Source organism: Uloborus diversus, chromosome 7 (assembly GCF_026930045.1).
Source record: "Uloborus diversus isolate 005 chromosome 7, Udiv.v.3.1, whole genome shotgun sequence".
Taxonomy (NCBI): domain Eukaryota; kingdom Metazoa; phylum Arthropoda; class Arachnida; order Araneae; family Uloboridae; genus Uloborus; species Uloborus diversus.
This window is the reverse complement of record NC_072737.1, coordinates 96796852-96819283: the sequence shown is the minus strand read 5'-3', so window position 1 is coordinate 96819283 and position 22432 is coordinate 96796852. Positions and strand designations below refer to the sequence as shown.

Here is a 22432-nt window from a genome sequence, read left to right as displayed (position 1 = left end):
TATTAAAGTTTGGAATCGTAAAGATCTTTCTCTGACATGCTGTGTATTTACGTATGGTTATGCAGTCTGTATCTATTTGTCAAACTTTGTATATATAAAATCTTCAAGGGAAGAAATTATAATCAGTTTAGCTGAGCTATCTAATAATTTTATAAAGGGATGAAATATTTGCATCAACTTCCAATATTCAATCCATTTGATAAAATAATTTTATTAGAAGTGAGCTCTATTGTTTTATTCTCTTATTTTATCAATTATTATTATAAATTTTAAAGGAATTTTATTGTCTTCCACTTTTAACTAGTCAAAGCATTGTTTTAAAGTTTTACTTTTGCAGTAAAATCTTGATGTAAAATTTACCAGTCAGTTGTCAAGTTTATTTTTTAATAAAGTTTATTACATTTCTGAATTTTGTTTGAATTTCTTTTCCAGTAGAAAATAGATAAAAGCTTTTAATATCTTTCAATATATTTATACACCGCTATTACCAAAGTATCCAACCTTATTTTATTCTGTGAGAACCTGATGGATATGAATCAAGCATGTGCAGACTTTGAACCTTTCTGGGCATGCATGAATTTTTTTCCCCCATCTGTCAATAGTGTCACTCGTGGGCAAACAGAGCCAAGTGTAGTGCCTTCTTCGGATTTTTAAATTTCAAGTAAAATGGTTATTTTAGCAGAAACTTTTCAATCGCCTCTTGAGTTTGAAGATCAGCCAGAAGTCACAAGTGGCTATATCAGGAGGATATGGAGCCCTGCAAAAACTTAAACCATAAAAGCAAAGATAGGGGGGAGGGGGAATGTAGCTATGCAAATAAAAGAGAAACAAAATTGTGGTCTGCCCAAAAGTTTTATGATGCTAAAAAGCAGGTAAAGGAACTTTATTATAAGGCAAGAAAAATAGCTATTTCAAATATTTGAGAGGTAATTATTAAGTCACTAAGTGAGTAATTAAGTTTGTTAAAACACATGCGTGCACATTTAGAAGTAATCTAATATAATGTATTTATGTTCCGCCCCAAAAACTTGTTTTCCCACTACCATTGGGACAGAAGTCATAGAAGAATACTATCTCCATTTTTTTAAATGATTAAAAAAGACTAAATTTTTCTATTTACTTTTAGTTAGAAAAAAAGTACAGTGCACAAAAGTGATGACTATTAAATACTTATCAATCATTTATTCATAATTAAAAGTGTTCAATTTTCAGGAGCAACAGGGGAAATGTATCATGGCAATTTAGAATGGACTGTTAACCACTGCAAGACAACATCAATATTTTCCTTTTTTCGACAAGAGATCATGTAATTGGATACTTCCCGTCCTTCTATTGCACTCAAGTTCATTGCATAGGTAAATTCCTTTTGACTAAGTGCACCTGGAAGATCAATCTTATTTCCTAAAACTAATAAGGGAACGGAAGTTAATTGCTTTTTCAGCAACAATTCTCGAAGCTCCTTTTTTGACTCTTCTAGTTTCTTGATATTTGCTGCATCAACCATGAAGACTATGACATCTACTCCCCTACAATACCTATCCCACATGCCTCGAAATCTTTTCTCTCCTCCTAGATCCCAAATTTTAATGACCACATTTCCTCTTGTGATTTTTCTCATGTTGAATCCTATGGTAGGTATAGTATCTTCATGGGTATCAAGAGCTATGGTGTTAACGAAAGTCGTTTTACCAGCTTCTTGTAAACCTAAAATTGTAATTTCCAATTCCTTGCCCCAAAATAAGCCCTTGATCCAATCTAAGAACGTACGCCAGACTTTCCACATCATATGAGAGACAGAGAGAGCAAAAAACTGTTGGGGATGTGGATGTATGACTAAAATAGCTAGAAAAATAAAATCGCCTTTTTCGGTTTACATATCTCACGCTCACGATAATACGCCGAGTACACGCGCATAGTGTTATTCAATTTAGCATATTACTAGAAAATTCATTGCTCTTTTTGTTGATAATAAGCTAAGTTGAAGAAATGAACTAGTAGCATAAGAACTCTCGTAATATTAAAAAAAACCCATCGCAGAATATTGCATTGAAAATATAAACATCCGTACGTAGCTTTGGAAAGAGCCTCTCGCAAAAAGGAATATGTTGCTTACCAGCAGGTACCGAGGCAAAATTTCGATAATTTGGAGTTTGGCACTGTCGTCGAATTTTTAGAGATAACAATTTTATTTTAGTAAACCGTTTCTCTTTATTTCTTTTATGGTTGCCCTAAGTGACAAGATTATTTCCTTCCTGAGTATGCAAAGGGGAAAGTATTCCTTTCGCAGGCATTAGGGCCAAGAACTTGACGCCAATTGATAGAAAGTTCGCCAAATTCCAAATTATCAAAATCTTCCCTATATTGATCGATCGTCTTTGCACAGATTCGTGCGCAACGATTTATTTGTAGAAGTTTTCCAAACGGGGGGGGGGGGAGGGAGCGGAAATCGGACAGAAAGCTCTAACACTGTTGTCGTATGACCAATCGCCTGGTTTTAACAGTTAGTCAGTTCGAACGCGACCTTAGTGATAAACTTTAACCGTAATTGCTAAAATCGTTTGTAAACAAAACGAAGCGATATGCTAAAAAGAAAAATCATTACTAGCGCAAATCTGAAATTATGAATATTTTTTATTATATTAAATGCTATACGTTATTTTGAATCTTTTTCGTGGGTGTTTTTTCGATTTAAACGCAAAGTTTTGATGATTCAGTATTAATTTATATTCTAAAATGAATGATATTTCTTCGCTAAAAGCGAAGAAGATTGTCAACTATTCTGATGAAGGTATTATAATCTCAGTCTGATAAAACATTTTAGACAGTGAGAAGCAAGGGTATGTAAGTGGATTTGAGTAAAACGCACAAACATTTGAAATCGTGGGTACGCTTTCATTAATCCCCCCCCCCCCTAAATCACACTGTTTAGCCTTCCAGTATCCCTAGAAACTATGGTGGTTTGACCCACTTTTTTCAGAAATATGTGTATGCATGCATGTATAGATACTGTAGAGGGTAATGCGCAGGATCTGCAGAAATAAATTTTTAGTTATTTGAACAAACTCGTTTTTTATTCCATATGAAAAACTGGATATCTGCAGAAATAATTTTTAGTTATTTGAACAAACTCGTTTTTTATTCCATATGAAAAACAGGGAAATGTTAGAGTTTTATGACTTTTTCAGACTTTATTTTCAGTGGACACCAAGGAAGCAAGTTTGTAAATAAAGCTTCATATAGTGTTTTTGCACCCTTAATCACCTTTTTTATTGTTTTATCATGCCTCACAAAGTTTTCCGTGTCGGAGATGTATATAGGGGAGCCATGGGGATGAATGGGCCACTGACAAAATATGAAAAAGTATTTGCATAAAAATATTTTAGATGCCACTAATAGATAGAGCAATTTATTCTAAACTGATCCAGTTTTCAATTGTTTGAGAGAAGCCATTTTTCCACTAGAGTTAGGATGGTCAATAATCTGATTGAAAAGTAATTTTTTTCCCTTTCAGAAAAATAAATACTAGCAAAAGGTATCTATTATTTCACGGCATTGTGTATTAGCAAGTCTTTCCACAACTGTAAACTAATTGTAAGAAGTATTTTGATGTTTTTTGAATTTCATGTATTAAAAACCTGAATTTATTCCAGAAGTACAGGTGGGGCTGAATGGACCGCTATATCATGGCTATGGATGGGCCACCAAAATATGTTTTTCTTCCTTTTTTTCTGATTTTTTCTTTAATGTTAAACATAAATTGCTTTCATAGATTTAGATTACTGCCTTGATAGACTAGGTTTATTGTAATTTCTAAAATTTGCACATTTAAACCATAAGAAATATTAGCTATTTATTAGAAACATAAGTGAAATTCAATAAATGATTAAGATGAATTTTCCAGTTATTGACCACACCTACCAATATTTTGCCATTTGAATTTGATATGAGTGATTCCATCCAGTGTTTAATAAATAGGTTGGAGAAAAATCATGTGCTTTTGCTTTTTATTTTATATGATTTTTTTTTTTGAAAATGTCCTATTGTTTGCTGTTACTTATTTTTAATTACTTGTCTATTTGAAAATCAAAATAATAATTCTTATTTGTTATTAATACTTTGTCAATAATAATATTAAATTTTATCAAACGCAATTAAAATTTTAATGATTCAAAAAATATATATAATTTAAAAGTAATTGTAACGAAATCTATAAACATTTTTGCTTATATTTTTATTTATTCATGAGAATTTTTTAAAAGATCAAAATTCCACATGTTTTCATTGAATTCATATAGTGGCCCATTCATTACCTTCAATGGCCAATTCAGCCCCATGGGTGGGGTTGAATGGGCCAAATTTCTATATTTTTATTTTATATTATCATTCATTGCAGACATTTTCTAACCCAACTTTTATGACTTTTTTATGTAAACAAATAAAGTAACAAAAGAGCCAATTCTGAGCTAAAAAAAAAAAAAAAAAAAAAAAAATTACAAAAATTAAAAACCAAAAATTGGCCCATTCATTACTGCTCTCCCCTAGTTGCTCTAAATTGCAATATTGAAGTATATATTCTTTTAGCATATTAACTTGAGTACAAAAATTATTCAATTTACTTCTGTGTAGGTTTATGACAAATGGTACAGGGGAGAAGAACTTTCCAAAGAGAAAAAAAATCCCCTGTTTTTGCTTTGTCTGAAAAAGACATCACATTTGATTGCTCCTTGATTCTACTTTAAAATGGCTAAAAAATAGAAACAGTTTTAACAGAAATAGAACAGTTCTACTTGATACCATGCTGGCATTTGGTGCTCATCAGTTAAATTAATGTTTCAATATGATAAAGGTAGAGTGCTCAAACCACCCCTATGATCAAATCTCCCTAGTTTCCCCTACCATCTCCTACTGCATTACTCCTACCAAAATCTAAAAAATTGACACTTACACTCCTTTGCTTCTATGTGCTACATTTGAAAATTCATGTACAGATACTTCTAAAGCTATGAGCAAATAATTATACTGACCAAGTGATGATTTAAAACTTTATAACTCGTTCAAAGTCTACAAAACTTTTCTAACCTTATAAATTTATTTTTTGCAGATGATTTCTTCAATGTGTCTGAAGCTGGAGATTTTGTTACATTGAGTCACTTGAATAACAAAAGTTCCGGTTGTGAAAAATTTCATAATTTATATTGTATTTTTCTTCAGTTGTGTGATAATTGTTTAGTACTTACTTATATTATCTATTTCAGCACTATGTCCAGAAACGCAAAACATTACAAGCCAATATTTGATTCTGCAGCAGCTTAATGCCCATCAACGCATGATATCAAGAGCTAAAGGTGAACAGTTTCTTTTATTTCTTGTTTCATATAAGTAAAACCACATTTAGTTTGATTTAGACTAATTTCTTTTAATATTTGGTATTATCTTTTGAATTGTATTTATTCAGTATTTTAATATCTTGTTACATCATTGTGGTGTTTTCTAAACTTTATATACTTACCACCCTTTTTTCAAAAAGAAATTATTTGCCCCATTACCAGAGGCGGCTTTAGCGGCGGACAAACCGGACCCCTGTTCAGGGCAGCAAATTTTAGGGGTGGCATTTTTCCTTTTTTGTAACTTGGGAATCTGAAAAGTATTGAAGGTGGTAGGTCTTTTTTTTTTCTCCTACATTTATTGTACCGTAATTGCTGTTGCCAACGTCAAATGGTCAAGTGTCTAGTTGCGAAGCAAGACAGAATGGGTAGGGTTTGATCACCTCCGCCTGATTCTGGGCCCTAGGCCATGTGCTTTATGGCCCTCTGTCTCGTTGATTGTCGGTACATATGCTTAAACAAGGGGAGGGGAAAGCTTTTATGAACAGTCTCTCCTCCCTTTTGGAAGGGTTGTATTTTTCTTTCATACTAGAAAAAAGAAACATGCGCCACTGACACCACCATCCTTTCCATAAAATGGTATTTTCCCTGGCAAAACTTCCCTGGGCAAAACCTCAGCCCACACATCTGTGAGCACTTTGAAAATCTATTCTGCATTAGTAGCTTGGTTCAGTAGGGATCTGCACAGAAGGTTAAAAACCAAATGGTCCATGGACAGAATATCCACGCACGTCAAGAAGGTCCAGTAAACATATGGTCTGACGGACATAAGTTCCACAGATAGAAAGTATTGACTTTGTGCAGCTAGTACATGAGGTCGTTTTCTGAACAGGCTGGGCATAAGGTCTGGATTTTGAAATTTACCATTTGCCTTCAACTGATTTTGTTAACTTCTGCATGTCGAAATCGCGCACAGGGCTTCCCCTGCCCCCCCCCCCCCCCATAGGACTGAGTTCCATTTTTTTTTTTTGAAAAATGTTCCATATTATTAAAGAGACGAACTGAATGGGCTTCAGGAAAACAAAGTAGTTTTAATTGGAAAAAAGTATACAAAGTTGTCAAAAAATCTTAATTTCTTTTGAAAAGAACCTTAAAATTAAATTTTTTGATTGTTATAGATTATTGCTCAGTGAATCACGTTCCACACCTCAAATTTCTTTCATCCCCACCTCTCCTTTTTTTTCTTTTCCCTGACGATCCAAAAATTAGAAAATCCTTAAAATGCTACTCTTCAGAAGCCTCTTTCCCTCAGCTAAAATCATTAAAGTGCATCTCAAATCTCGTTTCAAGAGGTTCAATTTCGTAACCTTTCCAAGGGAAGAAGTGCCAAACACCTCGCCTTCTAAACAACATCGAAAATCACTTAAGACTGCTTTTTTTTGGAGCTACAATTTTGAAAAACTGCAGAGCCCCTAACGTTATCAAATATGGTGTACAGTCGCATTTTTAAGACTTCCATTTCTGAAAACTTCCAGACAAAGACCTTGCACCTTGAACCATTTTTTTAAAGTCATCCAAATCATCTAGAAATGGATTTATAAAAACGAGAATTTGTTGAAGTGCTAAGCGCACAATCCTCTTTAAATACAGTGAGATGATGCTTCTGTATGAAATTTGAAAATGAGAAAACTAGAATTTCAAAAAAATTGAGACATTTAAACTCTCACCCTAGTTCTTGAATATGGCTTAAAAACTTGGCTTTTTAGGACTTCTATTTCGAAATGCTTTTTGGGGAGAATCAAAGAGCTCCCTTTCCTGTAATCATCAAAGTTTGCCGGTAACTGCCTTTTGAAACTTCTATGTCGAAAAATTGGTGTAAAAGGTTTACAATTTCCCTCTATTTTCAAAAAAAAAAAAAAAATCATCAAAGACAGCACTGAAACCACATCCCTTACTCTAAAATCAACACATTTTGCATATAATCGCGTTTTTAAGACTTCAGTTTCTTAAAATTCCCCCCTGAAACTTTTCACCGTCTAAACCACCAGAGACCGCCTAAAACTGCATTCTTAGGACTAGAATTTCAAAAATTTCTGCAGGGGAGTGCCCCCAGGCCTCCTAGCAAAGAAATTTAAGCTGCTCCCCCCCCCCCCTATAATTATTTTCTGGTTGTGCCACTGTCGGCACAGTGCAGGAAGCCTTGGCCATACTTAGGAACAGTGAATTGATGAATACGTGAACTGCAACTGCAACTGCTTTCAATCATGACCATTTTGGGAGGTGAAGGGGGGGGGGGGAGGCATTTATTTTTGGAAGCACGTTTCATATTAAAAGGAAAGAATTACCAAAAAGAAGGGAAATAAACTATATTTGTAAAGCAAAAATGGAAACTTCTAATGTTTGAACTTCTTTTTTCCTTTTTTTTTGAAGCTTTTTTTTTAACCATGAGGAGGGGCGGCACTTTTAAAATTTGTCCTGGGCGGCAAAACTGCTAGAGCCGGCCCTGCCCTGACAGTTTTTGCAACAATTGAATTTCATAAATGATATACTGATGTTAATTTAATTTATGGGTTAGAAAACCAGTACCATAACTAAAATAAACTAGTCTCTATCACATCCAAACATATTTATTTATTTTTGTATCAGGGATGTTTGTAATCCAAAATTTCCGTCATTTTCAAAAATTTTGGGTTGCTGTTTCCGAAAATTTTGGTCTGGAAACATTGTAAAACTTAAAAATGATATAAAAATTAAAAAAGAAAAAACTTTTAGAATTTTTTTTTCAATGATTTTTGTATGCATATTTGAAGAGGTTTTACTAGGAAGGAAAAGGGGGGGGGGGGTCTTCGAGCTTCCGAAAATTTCAGACTATCTTCAGAAAATTTTACTTAAGTCCACTCTCACCCCTATATTGTATTGTGTTGATAGTTTTTCTTCATTTAATAGCCGACCGCCTTGTCTAGTAGTCAGAGAAGTCTGATTGTGGAAGGGTAGGTCCTGGGTATGAATCCTGGCTTTGGCATGGATGTACTTTCTCTCTCTTGTCCTTCTTTGTGAATGTGTTGCTGTTGTGTTGTGAATACCTTATAATAAATATCCTTATGGCATGTGGAAGTCGGACTTGACATGAAATTACGGTATGGTTTTAAAAGTGAAGCAGTGCACCCCAAATTGGCAGCTTAGCTGATAAAAAACAACAGCTACAACAACTTCATTTAACAAACCAAGCAAAAAAATATGTGTTTAAAATAAAACATCAGTGAAATATTAATGCAATGGAAGTTTTTTTTTTTTTTTTTTGAGTTCAAATGTTCTTAAATTGCACAAGTACCATAGTGTTGTCCTTATGCTGATTCAATATGCATTGCGGATATACACTTTGCACCCCCTTCAGTCTCCCTGGAAAAATTTGAAATGACGGTCATGATGTGATGTAAAAGTTTCATTTCATCGCCATTCGAACTCTCCTGAGTCGTAATAAACTGTTGATGATTTGGTTATTACTCACTTTTCGGTTGTGTCTCACTTTTTTTCCATTTGTTAAAGATAATGCTGTCTGTAATTCTTATTCTTTTTATATCAAATAATAGTGTTTGTTTTGTCTTTTCTAAAAGTCTGAGAAATCATTTTGTGTATGTGTGCTGTGCTAAAACACCAAATTATTGGTTTTCAAAAACTTAAGAAAGAAAATTCAACACACTTTTGATGTTTTGTGGTATTTTTTTTTAGGTGTTGTTGATACTTCCCCACCAAAATCTCTTCAAAGCTATATTAGCAGTAAGTAATTGTAAATATATTGATTTGTAAGTTAAAATATTACAAAATGAAATAATCATTCATATATTTGAAACAGTTTCATGTATTGTAAGCCAATTTGAAGGGATAATTTGAAAAAGAAAAAGATAAAAATTACCTCTATCAATATTAATTGGCAGGGCTTTAGGCATATGGAAATAACAACTAATAGCTAGAAAATTCCTGGTAATTAGTGAATAATTACTTTTGCTCGTCCCACACTGTTTCCAATATTTTCCCATGATAAATTATGTTCAATTTATTATTAAAATTTCAGGATAACTGCATAAAATCATATTTAATAACATCAATCATCAATTACATAAGATCACAATCATGTAAACTATATAAAAATAATGTTTTTTATTTGCACTAGCTTTTCAAAAGCAATGGTATCTAACATTGACTAGTTTTTATTCCAGTAAGTTGCATTTCAGCACTGTTGAGTCATTTTTAGAAGTCTGCAACATTATTTTTCAAACCTGTTTTTATATCATAGCTGATATAGGAATAGGAGGAAAAACTTTACTTTGGGTTAGAAATTGGCTGACTAGAAGGAAACAAAGAGTAGTTGTGAGGGGAAATCATTCTAAATGGAGTGATGTTTTAAGTGGGGTTTCTCAGGATTCAGTTTTAGGGCCTGTCTTGTTTATTATTTTTATGAATGACATCAATGAAAATATTTCTGGAAGCATGAATTTTTCTGCTGACAATGTAAAAGTTATGGGGATTGTATAAAATGAAGAACAAGTAAAACAGCTGCAAGAGGATTTAGATCATATTACTAAGTGGTGTATGGCAGTTAATGTAGGGAAATGTCAAGCGCTACACTTAGGTCATGGAAATAAGTGTATGAGTTATCAGTTACAGGGTTCAATCATTAGTCAGGCTGAAAATGTTATTGATCTGCGTATCTCAATAAATCAGGACTTCAAGTTTAGTCAACAGTGCAGCATCGCAAGTAACAAAGCCAATAGAGTGCTTGGGTTTATCAATAGATCTATTTCAAACAAATCTAAGAAGGTTCTTCTGCCTTTATATAGGAGTTTAGTAAGACCTCATTTGGAGTATGCTGTTCAGTTTTGGTCGCCTAATCTGAAGAAAGATATTTCTGTATTGAAAAGGTTCAAAGCAGGGTTGGCAAGGTTTTGGAAACTACGGTAAAAACCACAGTAAAAACCCTGGTTTTTACCATCCTGTCCAAAACCTTTGTGTCCAAAACTATCCAAAAGTGTCCAAAACTATATTTTAGAAAAATTGTATTCTGTTAGAAAACATCAAAAACAGAATAAAATGTATCAAAGTAATGTTTTAGATAGAACATTTATTCAATGAGAACATTCAACTTATTTATGCAGCTGATTTAAAACTAGTTATATAGAAGTTGAATTCTTGATTAAAATTTCAATTTGTATGCATGATTTTATTTAGCTTTTTTATATTAGTAACCAAATTTCCCTATGTTTATGCAGGTGGGCAAATAAAAGCAGGGTTTTTATCATCCTGTTCAAAACCATTGTGTCCAAAACTACTTTTTGAGATTTTGTGAGAAAATATCAAAAACAGAACATATATATATATATATATATATATATATATATATATATATATATATATATATATATATATATATATATATATATATATATATATATATATATATAACTTATTTATGTAGCTTATTTTAATCTAGTTACATAGAAATTAAATTCTACAATAAAAATTTCAATTTGCATGCAGGAGTTTTTTTTTTTTTCCACAAACCAAATTTTTCAACATTTATGCATGTATGCAAAAGAAAGTGTTCAAAATATGGTGCTATAACTGACTTAAAGGCAATAAATTACAATTTTTTTTATAGTTACAGAATGTATTATATCAAAAATATGAACAAAAAAAGAATAGCACTAGTTTTATAACATAAGTGTTTCATCATCAATTTCTTGTTCTTTCATCTATGATTTAAAAAATAATTTTCGTTAAACCATCATGTAAAACTTATTTGAAAAACCATTTTAATTTTTTTTTTCTTTGGCTCCTAAATATTGCACATTTTGTAATATTCCTTTGAGTTATAAATGGAACTGAAATTAGTTGTCTTGGTTGTGTTGTGAATTTCCTTTCATAACTCTACCAACTGTTACATAAGAAAGTTTTTATTTAGTAGTTATTGGCAATTTTTTTAAGTAAAATATTTTTATTTAACATATTGGAGAAAAATATTACCAAATATTCATTAATTAAACCTCATTATTATCTATAATTATGCATTACAAATATTGCAGTAAATACGAATTGATTAGATATAGTGATGTAAAATACCCGGGTATTTATTTTTAGGGGTAAATACCCAGGGTATATACCTGGGTAAATACCCAAAATGGGTATTTACCCGGGTATTTATTTCAAAAAGTTATATTCAACTAAAATACTTTTCTGTATGTATTCCACTATGTATATATACAGAGTGTTTTGTTTTAACCTTCAAGACCTCTATTTTTGCAACCGTTAGTCCTAGATGCATACTTACAATTGCAAAAATGTTCAAAATCAGATGCAGACTTAAGATATTGAAAATTTGAAGTAAAAATAAAAATGAGTAAAAAAATACAAATTTTAACTTTTTACACGGGCCCCAGATCCTCTGACTTATTGATATTTAGGGAAATAATCTCCACTGAAAAACAATTACAAAAAAAGTTTGTCATTAGTACGACCAATATTCACTCAGATATGAAACGCAGCATTTTGTAACTTACACCATTTTACACTCGCCGTCAGTAACATCTTTTGGGGGAAAATATAGCAGTTAATGAGTGTTTATATAAAATTATATGTGTGCAGAGTAGTGATTTTTCAAATTGTTCAAGGTTTTGCAGCGTGTTTTGCGTATCACGGCTTAACATTTGCATGAATTTTTGAGTAGAAATGAAAAATGTAATACCTTGTGTTTTTTACTTTGCCAACCTGTCATTATTCTGAAAGGGTAATAAGTTCTAATCTCATCTTCTGCATGGTCCCTTAAAACTTTCAAATGGAATATCTCCTTGAGTTTTCATTGCACAAATGTCAAGTTTTTTTGTGTCAGTAAGTTTTAAATTCAGATCATTTCTCTAAATATAAGTTAGGGGACCTAGAGCCGTATAAAAGTTTTTGACTCATTTTTATTTTTGCTTCAAACTTCCAATATCTTTACTCTGCATCTGAATATTTTTGCAATTGGAAGTAAGCATCTAGGACTAATGGTTGCAAAAATAAAGGTATTGCAGGTTAAAACGAAACACCTTGTATAACCAACTATATACAAAACAATAAATTTTTCCCTAAAATTTGTATTTTGATCACATATTTAAAGAATTATTGTGTGAAACAACTCAGCAATCTACTATGATATTCACATTAAATGTGTTGGATATGCCTAATAAATGTTGATAACCAAAGTTCACATATAAAAAGCAATTCTACAAAAAGTAAAAAGCTTAACTGGTTACAAAAAAAAAAAAAAAAAAAAAGCAAACATCTTCTTCAATTATGGCATTGAAAAGAAAGATTCTTTGGTTCGTGATATGTTTCTTTCATAATTTCATTAAGTCTTTTGATAAAAAATATTATAAACTGTGTAATACGTATGTATGTATCAGTTTTACCAATTATTTCATATTTAGATTCTTAAAAAAAATTCTCATTCCCTTTTTGCATTTTTTTTGTAAAATACCCAGTTTTTGGGTATTTACCCAGGCCTTGGGTAAATACCCGGGTAAATACCCAAAAAATATTTACCTACCCACTGGGTATTTACCCGATCCACATCACTAATTAGATAACACCTGTAGCATAGTTTTGGACAGTTTAAGACACTTTTGGACATTTTTAGACAGTTTTGGACGGTAAAAACCACCTGTCCTGTCCTAAACCAGTTTTGGACAGTCCAAAACCCAACCTTGGTTCAAAGAAGGGTAACTAGACTAGTAAGGGGACTTTCAGATTTAGATTATGATACCAGACTTAATATGTATATCCTGGAGCAAAGGAGAGTCAGAGGGGACATGATTCAGCTGTTTAAATTATCAAAATGAAAGATGTTAATAGAATAAATTTTTGCATGGAAAGCAGGACGAGGCGTCACTGTTTTAACTATTCAAATGTCAGGCTAACTTGGAGATTAGGAAAAATTGCCACTTCAGTAGGGCTGTGGGCACTTGGAACAGCTTACCCAAAGAGGAGGTAATGAGCAAGGGGGTGGATAGCTTTAAAAGGACCATTGATCTTCATTGGGGACTAATAAATTGACTGCTGGCTGTGGGCCAGCCTAGCTGGGCCCACAGCCTGTTGCTGGTTGTCACATTTGTATTTGTATAAAGTGAGTTATTCCATTATACAGTGAAACTTGTATAAGCGACTACCTCTATATAGTGACCACCTCCATTAACGACTCATTTTTTAATGCACTGGTTTTCTCCCCTATCTAATCAGTGCTAAAGCTCTTCTAGGAGAGACCATCAAACCTCCAACTATGATTGGCTACTTGAACCAGCAAATAATGGCAATTTTTGGTTGGGGAAAACTGAAAGAGATATACACGGAAGAAAAGATGTAGAACATTTAATTTGTTGGCACATTAGTCTTTTCTTTCTTATGAAAGAGGAAAAAAGTCCAGACTGAGGGGTAGATTCTAGTCTTCTGGGTTTTTTAAATTGAATCCTTTCATTCCTGACAACTCCTCGTTTTTAGAACTTCGAAAATATTAGATAATGGAAGGTGTGGTTTTTCTTATCCTTGGTAGGGGGCAAGTTTTCTGCATTTTGACGGGTCTCTGTCTTCTTTTTTTTTTTTTTTAAATCAAAACAGAGTGAGACAGAACAAAATAAAAAGTTTTAAATAGCTCGTAAATGAGTTAAATCTGAGAAGTTGAGATAATTTTGTTTAATATTCTATTTCATGATCATAGCTAAGAGAAAACTGTTGTTCATAACCTAATGGCAAAAAATAAGTTCTTAAAATTAGAAAAAGTTATTTTCTTGTATTTCTTTCATGAAAAATCATCACAATTATTCAGTGTATTATACTTAAAAAATAAAAACTTCTTTTCTCTGAATAGTGTTCAAAAAGAGAAAATATTAATAAATTGCTGTATTCAATACTTTTACACATACAGTGACTCAAAATTCAGTAGATCTTTCAAAACCAAACATTATTCAACTTTTTACAGTAAAAAGATGCGGCTTGCATATCTCTTCAAGAACATGGGGATTTTCACTTTCGATCCTTTTTTAAAAAATATATATTAAGTTTTTGACCAAAAGATGGCACTGGAATTGAATTAAAGGCCCTTTTTTCTTTGAGGACCTGCATGATGATGCATTTCAAACCACATCTGTCACAGGTGAACAAAGTAGAGTGGTAATAAAAAATAAAGTCATCACTTATTAGCAAGAGAGGCAAGCACTTCATTCAACAACTTTTACAGTCGAAGGAGCACCTCCGCTCATAGGTACTCCTGTTACGACATTTGAGGTGCACGTTCGGGGACAGCAAGGTCTTTGTTGATGTTTTTTGCAGGAATGGCCCCCATGGTCTTTAGATGCTGTATCTTGTGACTTCTGGTTGTTGTGCTGTTTCATTTGATGTGTATGCCATTATCAGCCTACTTCTTTGTCCCAATTAAAAGAAGCAATACGCCATCATATGTAAGGTACACCCTCTAAAATGCTTTTCAACACAGTATGTTTTTTTATTGTCTGACAGCTGTAATTCTCAATGATGAGATACATATTGAATTGGTGTTACATGGAAACAATTTCATGCTGTATTAAAATATTCCATTAGTAAAACTCTAATGCCACTCTTTGGTTATGAAAAATTTCTAATTGTAACAAAAGCCCCTATGTTTGGGTCTCACGCAGTATATTTTTTCAGAACCTTTTAGTACTTTTGTTTACACCCTGGATATATGTGAGTCATATATTATCTAGGATTTGGATTTTATGCTACTGATACTTTGGTTTAAAATATTAAGTAAGTTTTTATTTGGACAATCATGTTTCAATTTGCTAAAACATAAAATTCCTTTTCTTTTGAAGTTATCACATTTCACATGAAAATTTCAAAACCTAAATGCAAAAGAGTATTTTTCAGATAGTTTAACAATCTAACATTTTACTATCTTTTATAGTTACAGACAGGAAGAAAAAAGGACTCCGGCAAAGGACTCGTCCAGAATCTCTAGCATCTGGCATGAATGATTTTTTGGATGATGTCAGCCTACCAAGTTCTTCTAGAAGTCCCCATCAATTGAAAGAGGTTTTAGAGACTTCAATTTTGAATTCTTCTTCTTTTTCTTTTCGTGAATCAGCCTTAGGGGTCTCATCGGATCTTTTTTAGGTCCCAAAATGGGCACTGCAAAATGTATGATCACGAACAGATCACAGCATTTGCAGTAGCAAAATGAAGTCAGTTTCAAATTCTTGATTGGCAAGAGTAGACCCTGCATTCAAATCTTGATTCTGAGAGAGGATCCTATCACAAAGAAATTTGTTTTGACTTGCATTAGAAATATGTGCTCTAAACAGTAGCAGATTTGGGGGGGGGGGGGCAGGGGGCCAAGGCCCCCTCCCAACTGTGTCATTTATTTTTTAAATGATTTCTCCATAACATAAATATATTTTTAGTTATTTAAAAAGAACGCAAAACACACAAAGCATATTTGAATAAAAGTATTTTTGTTTGCAAGAAAAGAGAATGGTGAATTAAAACCGCTCATTTTATAGCTTCTTGGTGAAATTGTAAGGTTTAGTGTTTAATTGGCTTGAAATGTTTAAAAGTAGATTAATTGGTCAAAAGGAATGAAAACTTAATTATGAAATATTGTTTGCGGCAGGGGAGGCGAGGAGGGGGGAGGGGAGATGTTTCAATTTCTGACCCCCCTCCAAAAATTATTTCTGTATCGGCCCCTGGCTCTAAATTCCTTTGTTATTACATTTATGTCAATGGCTTCACTACGGGGAGGGGGGGGGAGTGGTCCGCCCCGGGTATCACCAGTCTGTGGGGTGGCACCCGAAGTGGAATTGCAAGTTTCTGAAAAACATGAAGCTAAAATGCCCTTTTACAACTACAAATTTGAAAATTTTCCCTTCCTCCCCCCCCCACATCATAGGGTGAATACTGTACTCAGGATTAGGTTCATATTGTAAGTACTGAGACTGAAAATTGTATGAATTTCATGCTTACATAGAATATTAGAACCTTTTTTTACATTTTTTTGCTTTAGAGGGGGAACGGTGTGACACCACAAATTGCCACACCGGGTGTCACCTATACTAGGTACGCTACTGTTTATGTAAAACATAAAAACTGGCAGGTCAACCATGCATCATGAAGAAAAAAAATTATCTGTGCTGCTACTTATGCATCAATTCTTTTCATGATTTATTGAATTCCAAAAGTCAATATGATTTAGAAATTTCTAAGAATACGGAAGAATTAGGAGTCCCAGCAACATGACAACAGTCAAAAGATCTTACAAGTTTGTCAAAACTAAGCAACTGGGGATAGGGGTAAAAAGTTGGTGCATGTTATAAACATTGGTACTTACAAAATTTTTGTAAATAAAGAATTGGTGTTTTCTGATATTACTATGGTGGGTGGGTTAAGGGGGGGAGGGGGTCGTTCACGTATCTGTATACATAGGTTCTGTGACTGCAGAAAGTAGAGAATTGTTGGATGAAAACATTTTGCTTTTTTTCATTCATTAGTTTCTTAATTTGCTGAATTATAAAGTTTCTTCATTGTTTTGGTACTGTTTTCAAAAAAATTTACATGAGTCCACTATCACCAAGGAGGATAGAAGAAAGGGGAGACGCTTAACGCAACAAAACCTGAAGCTAAAACCGTAACCGGTTTTAACTGGCGCGGGGTAAAGTCTACCCAAAACATTCGGGTTTGTAGGGCTTTATCAGTGCTATTTTACCTAGAATGCTGTGTTTAATAGTGAATATTTTCTGTTGATTTAACTAAAATGCCCGCTTCTGTTGTGTACGGGTGTACAAACAGACCGGGAAACAAGATTCCAGGGATATCTTTCGTGCCATTATAAAAGAATATTTAAATGTAAGTTTTAGGTATTGGGTGAAAAAATATTGAAAAAAAAAAGCAATTCACTTAGACAATTATATTCAAAATTATTGCACTTTAAAGGGCAATAGTGGGTAATACAAAGGATTAGACATTTTGCGGGCATGACGTCATTTATGCCAGGACAGTGGAAAAAATGGCAAAAACAAAATTAGAGAAAGTAGAATTGAGTTCTGTTAACAAAGATATAGGAATGAAATTTTTTAGCTATCAATTTTATTATTTATTATATTTATTTATAATTTGCAAATTTTGCATTTAGTAACAAAAGTAATCCTTTTAAACCTCCACCACAACATGTTGTAATATAATGCAGTAAAATTTTTCTATTAGCCTAATTCTTTTAAACATAAAATTTCAGATAAGTAAATTTTTTTAAAAATTAGGTTTGGCACATTTCTCCAAAGGTAGGAAAAAAAAATTCTAAAAGTGTCCTGGCAAAACTATTTTTTGCCCATATTTGCCAAAGTGGCAAAACTAGATTTGCTTCATTTATGGGGATTGGATATAACGTGTTTAATATCATAGTAATTTTAACTGCATTCTAATAATTTTCATGTTTTTGTACCTAAAATATTAAATTGCATCAGTGGAACAGTAATCCATTGTTTTAGTGAAATGCTTTTCTTTTTTATTTTATGAATGCAGAAAGAAAGTGGAGAGTAAAAAGCAATAAAAATCAACTCACTGACTTTGGTATAAAATATTAAACTGTCCTAACTATTAAATAAAAAATTCTCATCTTTTAATTTTTAGCAGGGAAGAAGTGCAAGTTTTGCAATGCCAACAGAGTAATAAAAATTATAAGAGGTCAACTATGATTATATAGTGTGAAATATAAATGTGATAAAAATGTATAATTCATACTAAATGAAATTTTATTATTGACAATTACTCCTAAAAATAGTCAAAGCTCATTCAAATTCAGTTGGATCCGGTATATCAGGATATTTTCTTAAACATTGCAATGCAATATGCAAGTTTTAAATCATTATCTATTTCCCCTAGTTTACTTTAAATTGTTTTAATTGTACGTTTATATTAATGAAGAACCTAGTCTTGGTTTGCTTTAATTTAAGTTTCAATTGGATTATTCAAATTGTACAACTGTTGTACTTGTTTTTCCAGTTTTTGCCACTATCCTGGCAAAAATAACCCTTTGCGAGCAGGACGACCAACCTCATCAAAAATTTAAACTGTTATTCTTTTCCCAGATTTCATTTAGATTTTCAAGCTACAGTAAAACCTGTAAAGTTGACCACCTTTGTAAGTTGACCACCTGTCTATGTTGACCGCTTTTGTCAGGAACGGAATTAGTCCTATCTTATATAATGAAGGAAAACCTCTCTATCTTGACCACCTCTCTATCTTGACCACCTGTCTATCTTGACCACTAATGAACACCAAGTTTGGTTTGGAGTATTGTAAAAAACCCTTTGTAAGTTGACCATTTGGTTTATTTTTTAAAATTTTATCTAGCAAACTATTTTTTTATTTTTTTTAAAGCTTTCCAAGAATATTTTTGATGCCAGACCAGCATTTTACCAACTAAATGAAACAGCAGCATAACTAAACCTCCTTTCGAGTTTAACCACATGGGAAAACTACTAAGAACCCTTTTATTCTCCAAACTTGTTTTTCTTCTGTTGTTAAGCGAAAAATTTGTAATTTTTGATTAGCTATAAATTTTTGGGGGACTATTAATGTAAAATAAGTAACTTTTCATAAAGAATAAGGCTTTTTTTTTTTTTTTTTTTGATCTATTTACTGAAATTTTAAATTTTTACGACACATTATACGTCATTCTGGGAAAATAATCTCTAAAAATATTTGAATAATATCTTAAATTATTTGTTTCAAAGTAATGCTAAACAATGAAAGTGAGTTAAACAGAAAGAGTAGGTGTCAATTGCAAGAATTACAAAAGGTGTCATGGTGCAAGAATTCAAAAAAAAAAAAAAAATAAATCATTGCCCCCTTTATAAGTTGACCACCTGTCTAAGTTGACCACCAAAGTACTGCACCGCAAGTGGTCAACTTACGCAGGTTTCACTGTATTTAATTTTTTTTTGAAAATAGTCAAATAATATAGAAAATTATCTTTTCTCTCCTGACTGGGGAAATTGATACCCGAGGAAAAGTAGTTGAGAATTGGTAATGTCTAGTCCTTTGAGACAATCATTCTTTGCATTTATTTTCCTGTCTCAAATACAAATTGTAAATTCAATTTTTATTTAAAAAAATAATAACAATCTTTGGAAGCATTCGTTTAAGCAAGTTTAATTTTACATTTATTTTAAGCTAGATGTCAAAGACAACCAAAACTAGAATTTAATTAAAGCATGTTTAATATCTTTTATTAATTTACTGAGGGAAAAATTTAAAAAAAACTACATAAGTTGTCTGTAAAAATTCCATTTTTTGTTCCCTTTTGAATACTGGCAAAAAATCTATTTTTGCTGGAAAGGGAAAACCATGTTTTTTTTTCACCTGTGGCGAAATACTTGCCAACCCTGGCAACACAACTTGAATAACTTATTTCTTGTTCGAAATATCTCTACTAGAACCATAGAAAAAAGAGGATGGAACATTTTTTTTAATGCAAGAAAACTATAAATTTGCTACACCATATTATGATATATAATGTTATTCATCATATTTTAACTGTCATAATTAAAAACAAGTTTAATATTCCAGAAATACAGTGCATAAAAATGTTTCATTTGTGCAAATGGCTTAAGCAATACATAAATTTTGAACTACAAGGCAGATTTTTTTTTTAAAACTAAACGTATTGAAGAGAGCTCTTGACAAAGAAAATAATAGAAAAATTATTTAAATTTTTGGCTATTTTAAGAGTATTTTTTAAGAAATTTAAATTTTTGTCATACATTTGTGTTTTACTTTCAATGTGTCAATATTTGTTGCTTATAATAAAGGCATTTTCTGTACTTGGTACATTCTGTAGTTCTTTCAAACAATGTTCAAAATTTAAGATTAAAGGCATCCACATTTTTTAGTATAATTTATTTCTTACGTGTTTATACTCTAATTCTAATTAGGCAGTTTTAAACATACTTTTTCATTAATTAAGTGCGTTTAAGCTTTTGAAATTGTGTGGTAATCGAGGGGAAATAAACAACTACTCTACATTCCAAAAATGCATTCACTAACAACAAAAATGAATAAAAATATGAAGAAAAAAAAAATCTCGAAAGAAATAGCTTTTTTCATTGTTGTATGTGACAAATAAAGCATTTTTTTTTGCTCCGACAATAAAAATTATAAAAGTGCCACACATTTATTTCTCTTTCTGAACGTTTTCTCTATTACTCTACATTGAATACCATTGCTTTCTTGGGTAGAGTTTTCCCCTTCTCCTCTCCCTTACCCGCTCTGTCCACGGCTTCAAGTGCGCGCTGCAAGTTTACGGCTTTGGGCGTCTCCCCTTTCTTCTATTCTTCTTGACTATCACCCCTGTATGGGCCAAATTCCTACTTGACAAATAACAAAAAATTTGAAAAAAGAAAATTAATTTGTTAATATATAACAATTTACTTACAATAGCTTACCCTACCAGGCCTTTGCTCAGTCTTTCTGTCCAGTATTGCACTTCAGCATTTTGTTTATAAATATTTCAACCCAAAAGAGACTTACTGTATGTATTTTTTTAGGATGCAAACGAAAGTTTGAGAGCCTCTTCAGTAAATAAAGCCATTCAGGCTGGTATCCCTTTCTCAGCATCCAGGAGCACTACTGCTGATAAAATATCTTGGTATTTAGAAGCTCTCAAGAATGGGGACTTGTTCTCACATTCTTTGTTATATGCTGAACCTTCATCAATACAATTGAGGAATGAAAAGTTCCGGATGGCAAGGAGAAAGAAAATCAAAGGAGATTTGATGAAAGAGCACAGAGAGCAGTTTATCCGCCCTAAGAAGCCTTTCTGTCCTAGAATTTTAGCCAATCCGAACGCCAAGTCAAAACTGAAAGAAATGCATTGTTACAATCCTCCAGTTAGAAAGAAAAAAATTACTAGATCACATTCATCTGATGTAAGTTTGCATACTTTTCATAAAGTTAATTAAAAGTTGTCGGGAATTGTTTTGTTAGTTAAAGCAAGGATAAAAAAAAACCCCTTTATTTTGTTATTTTATGCGATTCTATTTTAACAGCTTTGTCAATTGTTGCATAAAACCTTCTAAAAAGACTCCAAATATGGTAGATTATTATTTTATTACACAAACTTTACTAAGAATACAGACTCTACTTCTATATCTTATATAATTAAAAACTGAGCGTACGTATCTATGTACCTATGTATCTATGTCTAAGCTTCTTCTCCCGAATGACAGTGAACTGACATCGAACCAGATATCGATGGTTTCATAATCATCCCGTCTTCATGTTTGGCTATTTAGCATAATCCTTCGATAATAATTAGCGGAGATATCAATTTAAAAAAAAATATATATATAATAATTATGATGCTTGGATTTCAACATAAAATTCCTAAGTTTCAAGGGCTTTCCTCCATTTAAATTATTATTCAGTGCTTCAGCTCAACTTTCCCTAACAATACTTTTATTAAAATTTGTAGCGTGAAGAAAATCATTGAAAAGAAAGATCTGTTGCCATTTTTTTCTCAAATATGAAGAAATAAAATTTGGCTTTTGTTTTAAGACTTTTCCTGTAATCAGGGGATTTAAAATGTTTCCGTTTTGGTTATTTTTCCGCAATCTGCCTCAAAATTTTATCAATTTTTTAAATATATATATATATTTTTTGTTTATGCCTGATAGTTGAACACGCATCACTTGACATAGCTTTTATTTTTGAGGTGGACCCTACAAAGCCAAGCGACACAGCTAGTAACATAATTAAACTTAAAAGATTTTCAGAAACCATATTTATTTTTTTGACTTGATAATGGACTGTTATGTTGAGATGCATCCATTTCTTCAAAAAGGATCTAATTAGGTATCTCATCATAAGTTCAACCTTATGATGAGACATTCAAATACAAAACAATGATATTTTTTCAAAGAAAAACTAATAATTGTATTTAGGATACTTATTTTTTTTTTTTTTTGTCAAACATGCCAGATGAGGAAGGGATGGGTCAGTATTCCTGGATGAAGTTTAAATATGCAGTATAAATGCTTCCATTCAAGGGAAGCAAC

General features: G+C 32.2%; 2 protein-coding genes across 2 annotated transcripts in view; one reads left to right on the top strand and one right to left on the bottom strand.

The window, feature by feature from the left end:
* Nucleotides 1–1210: 1210 nt before the first annotated feature.
* On the bottom strand, nucleotides 1211–2231 carry LOC129225625 (ADP-ribosylation factor-like protein 8A). The gene has a single exon (XM_054860092.1). The coding sequence runs from the start codon at nucleotides 1784–1786 to the stop codon at nucleotides 1232–1234; it is 555 nt and encodes a 184-aa protein (XP_054716067.1). The 5' UTR covers nucleotides 1787–2231; the 3' UTR covers nucleotides 1211–1231.
* A 502-nt stretch (nucleotides 2232–2733) lies between these two features.
* LOC129226806 (spermatogenesis-associated protein 7-like) overlaps nucleotides 2734–22432 on the top strand; it is a 31859-nt gene continuing 12160 nt past the window's right edge. The window contains exons 1-6 of the mRNA XM_054861434.1: nucleotides 2734–2788; nucleotides 5102–5170; nucleotides 5256–5345; nucleotides 9054–9101; nucleotides 15292–15419; nucleotides 20924–21304. Coding sequence (XP_054717409.1) covers nucleotides 2734–2788; nucleotides 5102–5170; nucleotides 5256–5345; nucleotides 9054–9101; nucleotides 15292–15419; nucleotides 20924–21304 — 771 coding nt within the window. The remainder of the gene's footprint in view (nucleotides 2789–5101; nucleotides 5171–5255; nucleotides 5346–9053; nucleotides 9102–15291; nucleotides 15420–20923; nucleotides 21305–22432) is intronic.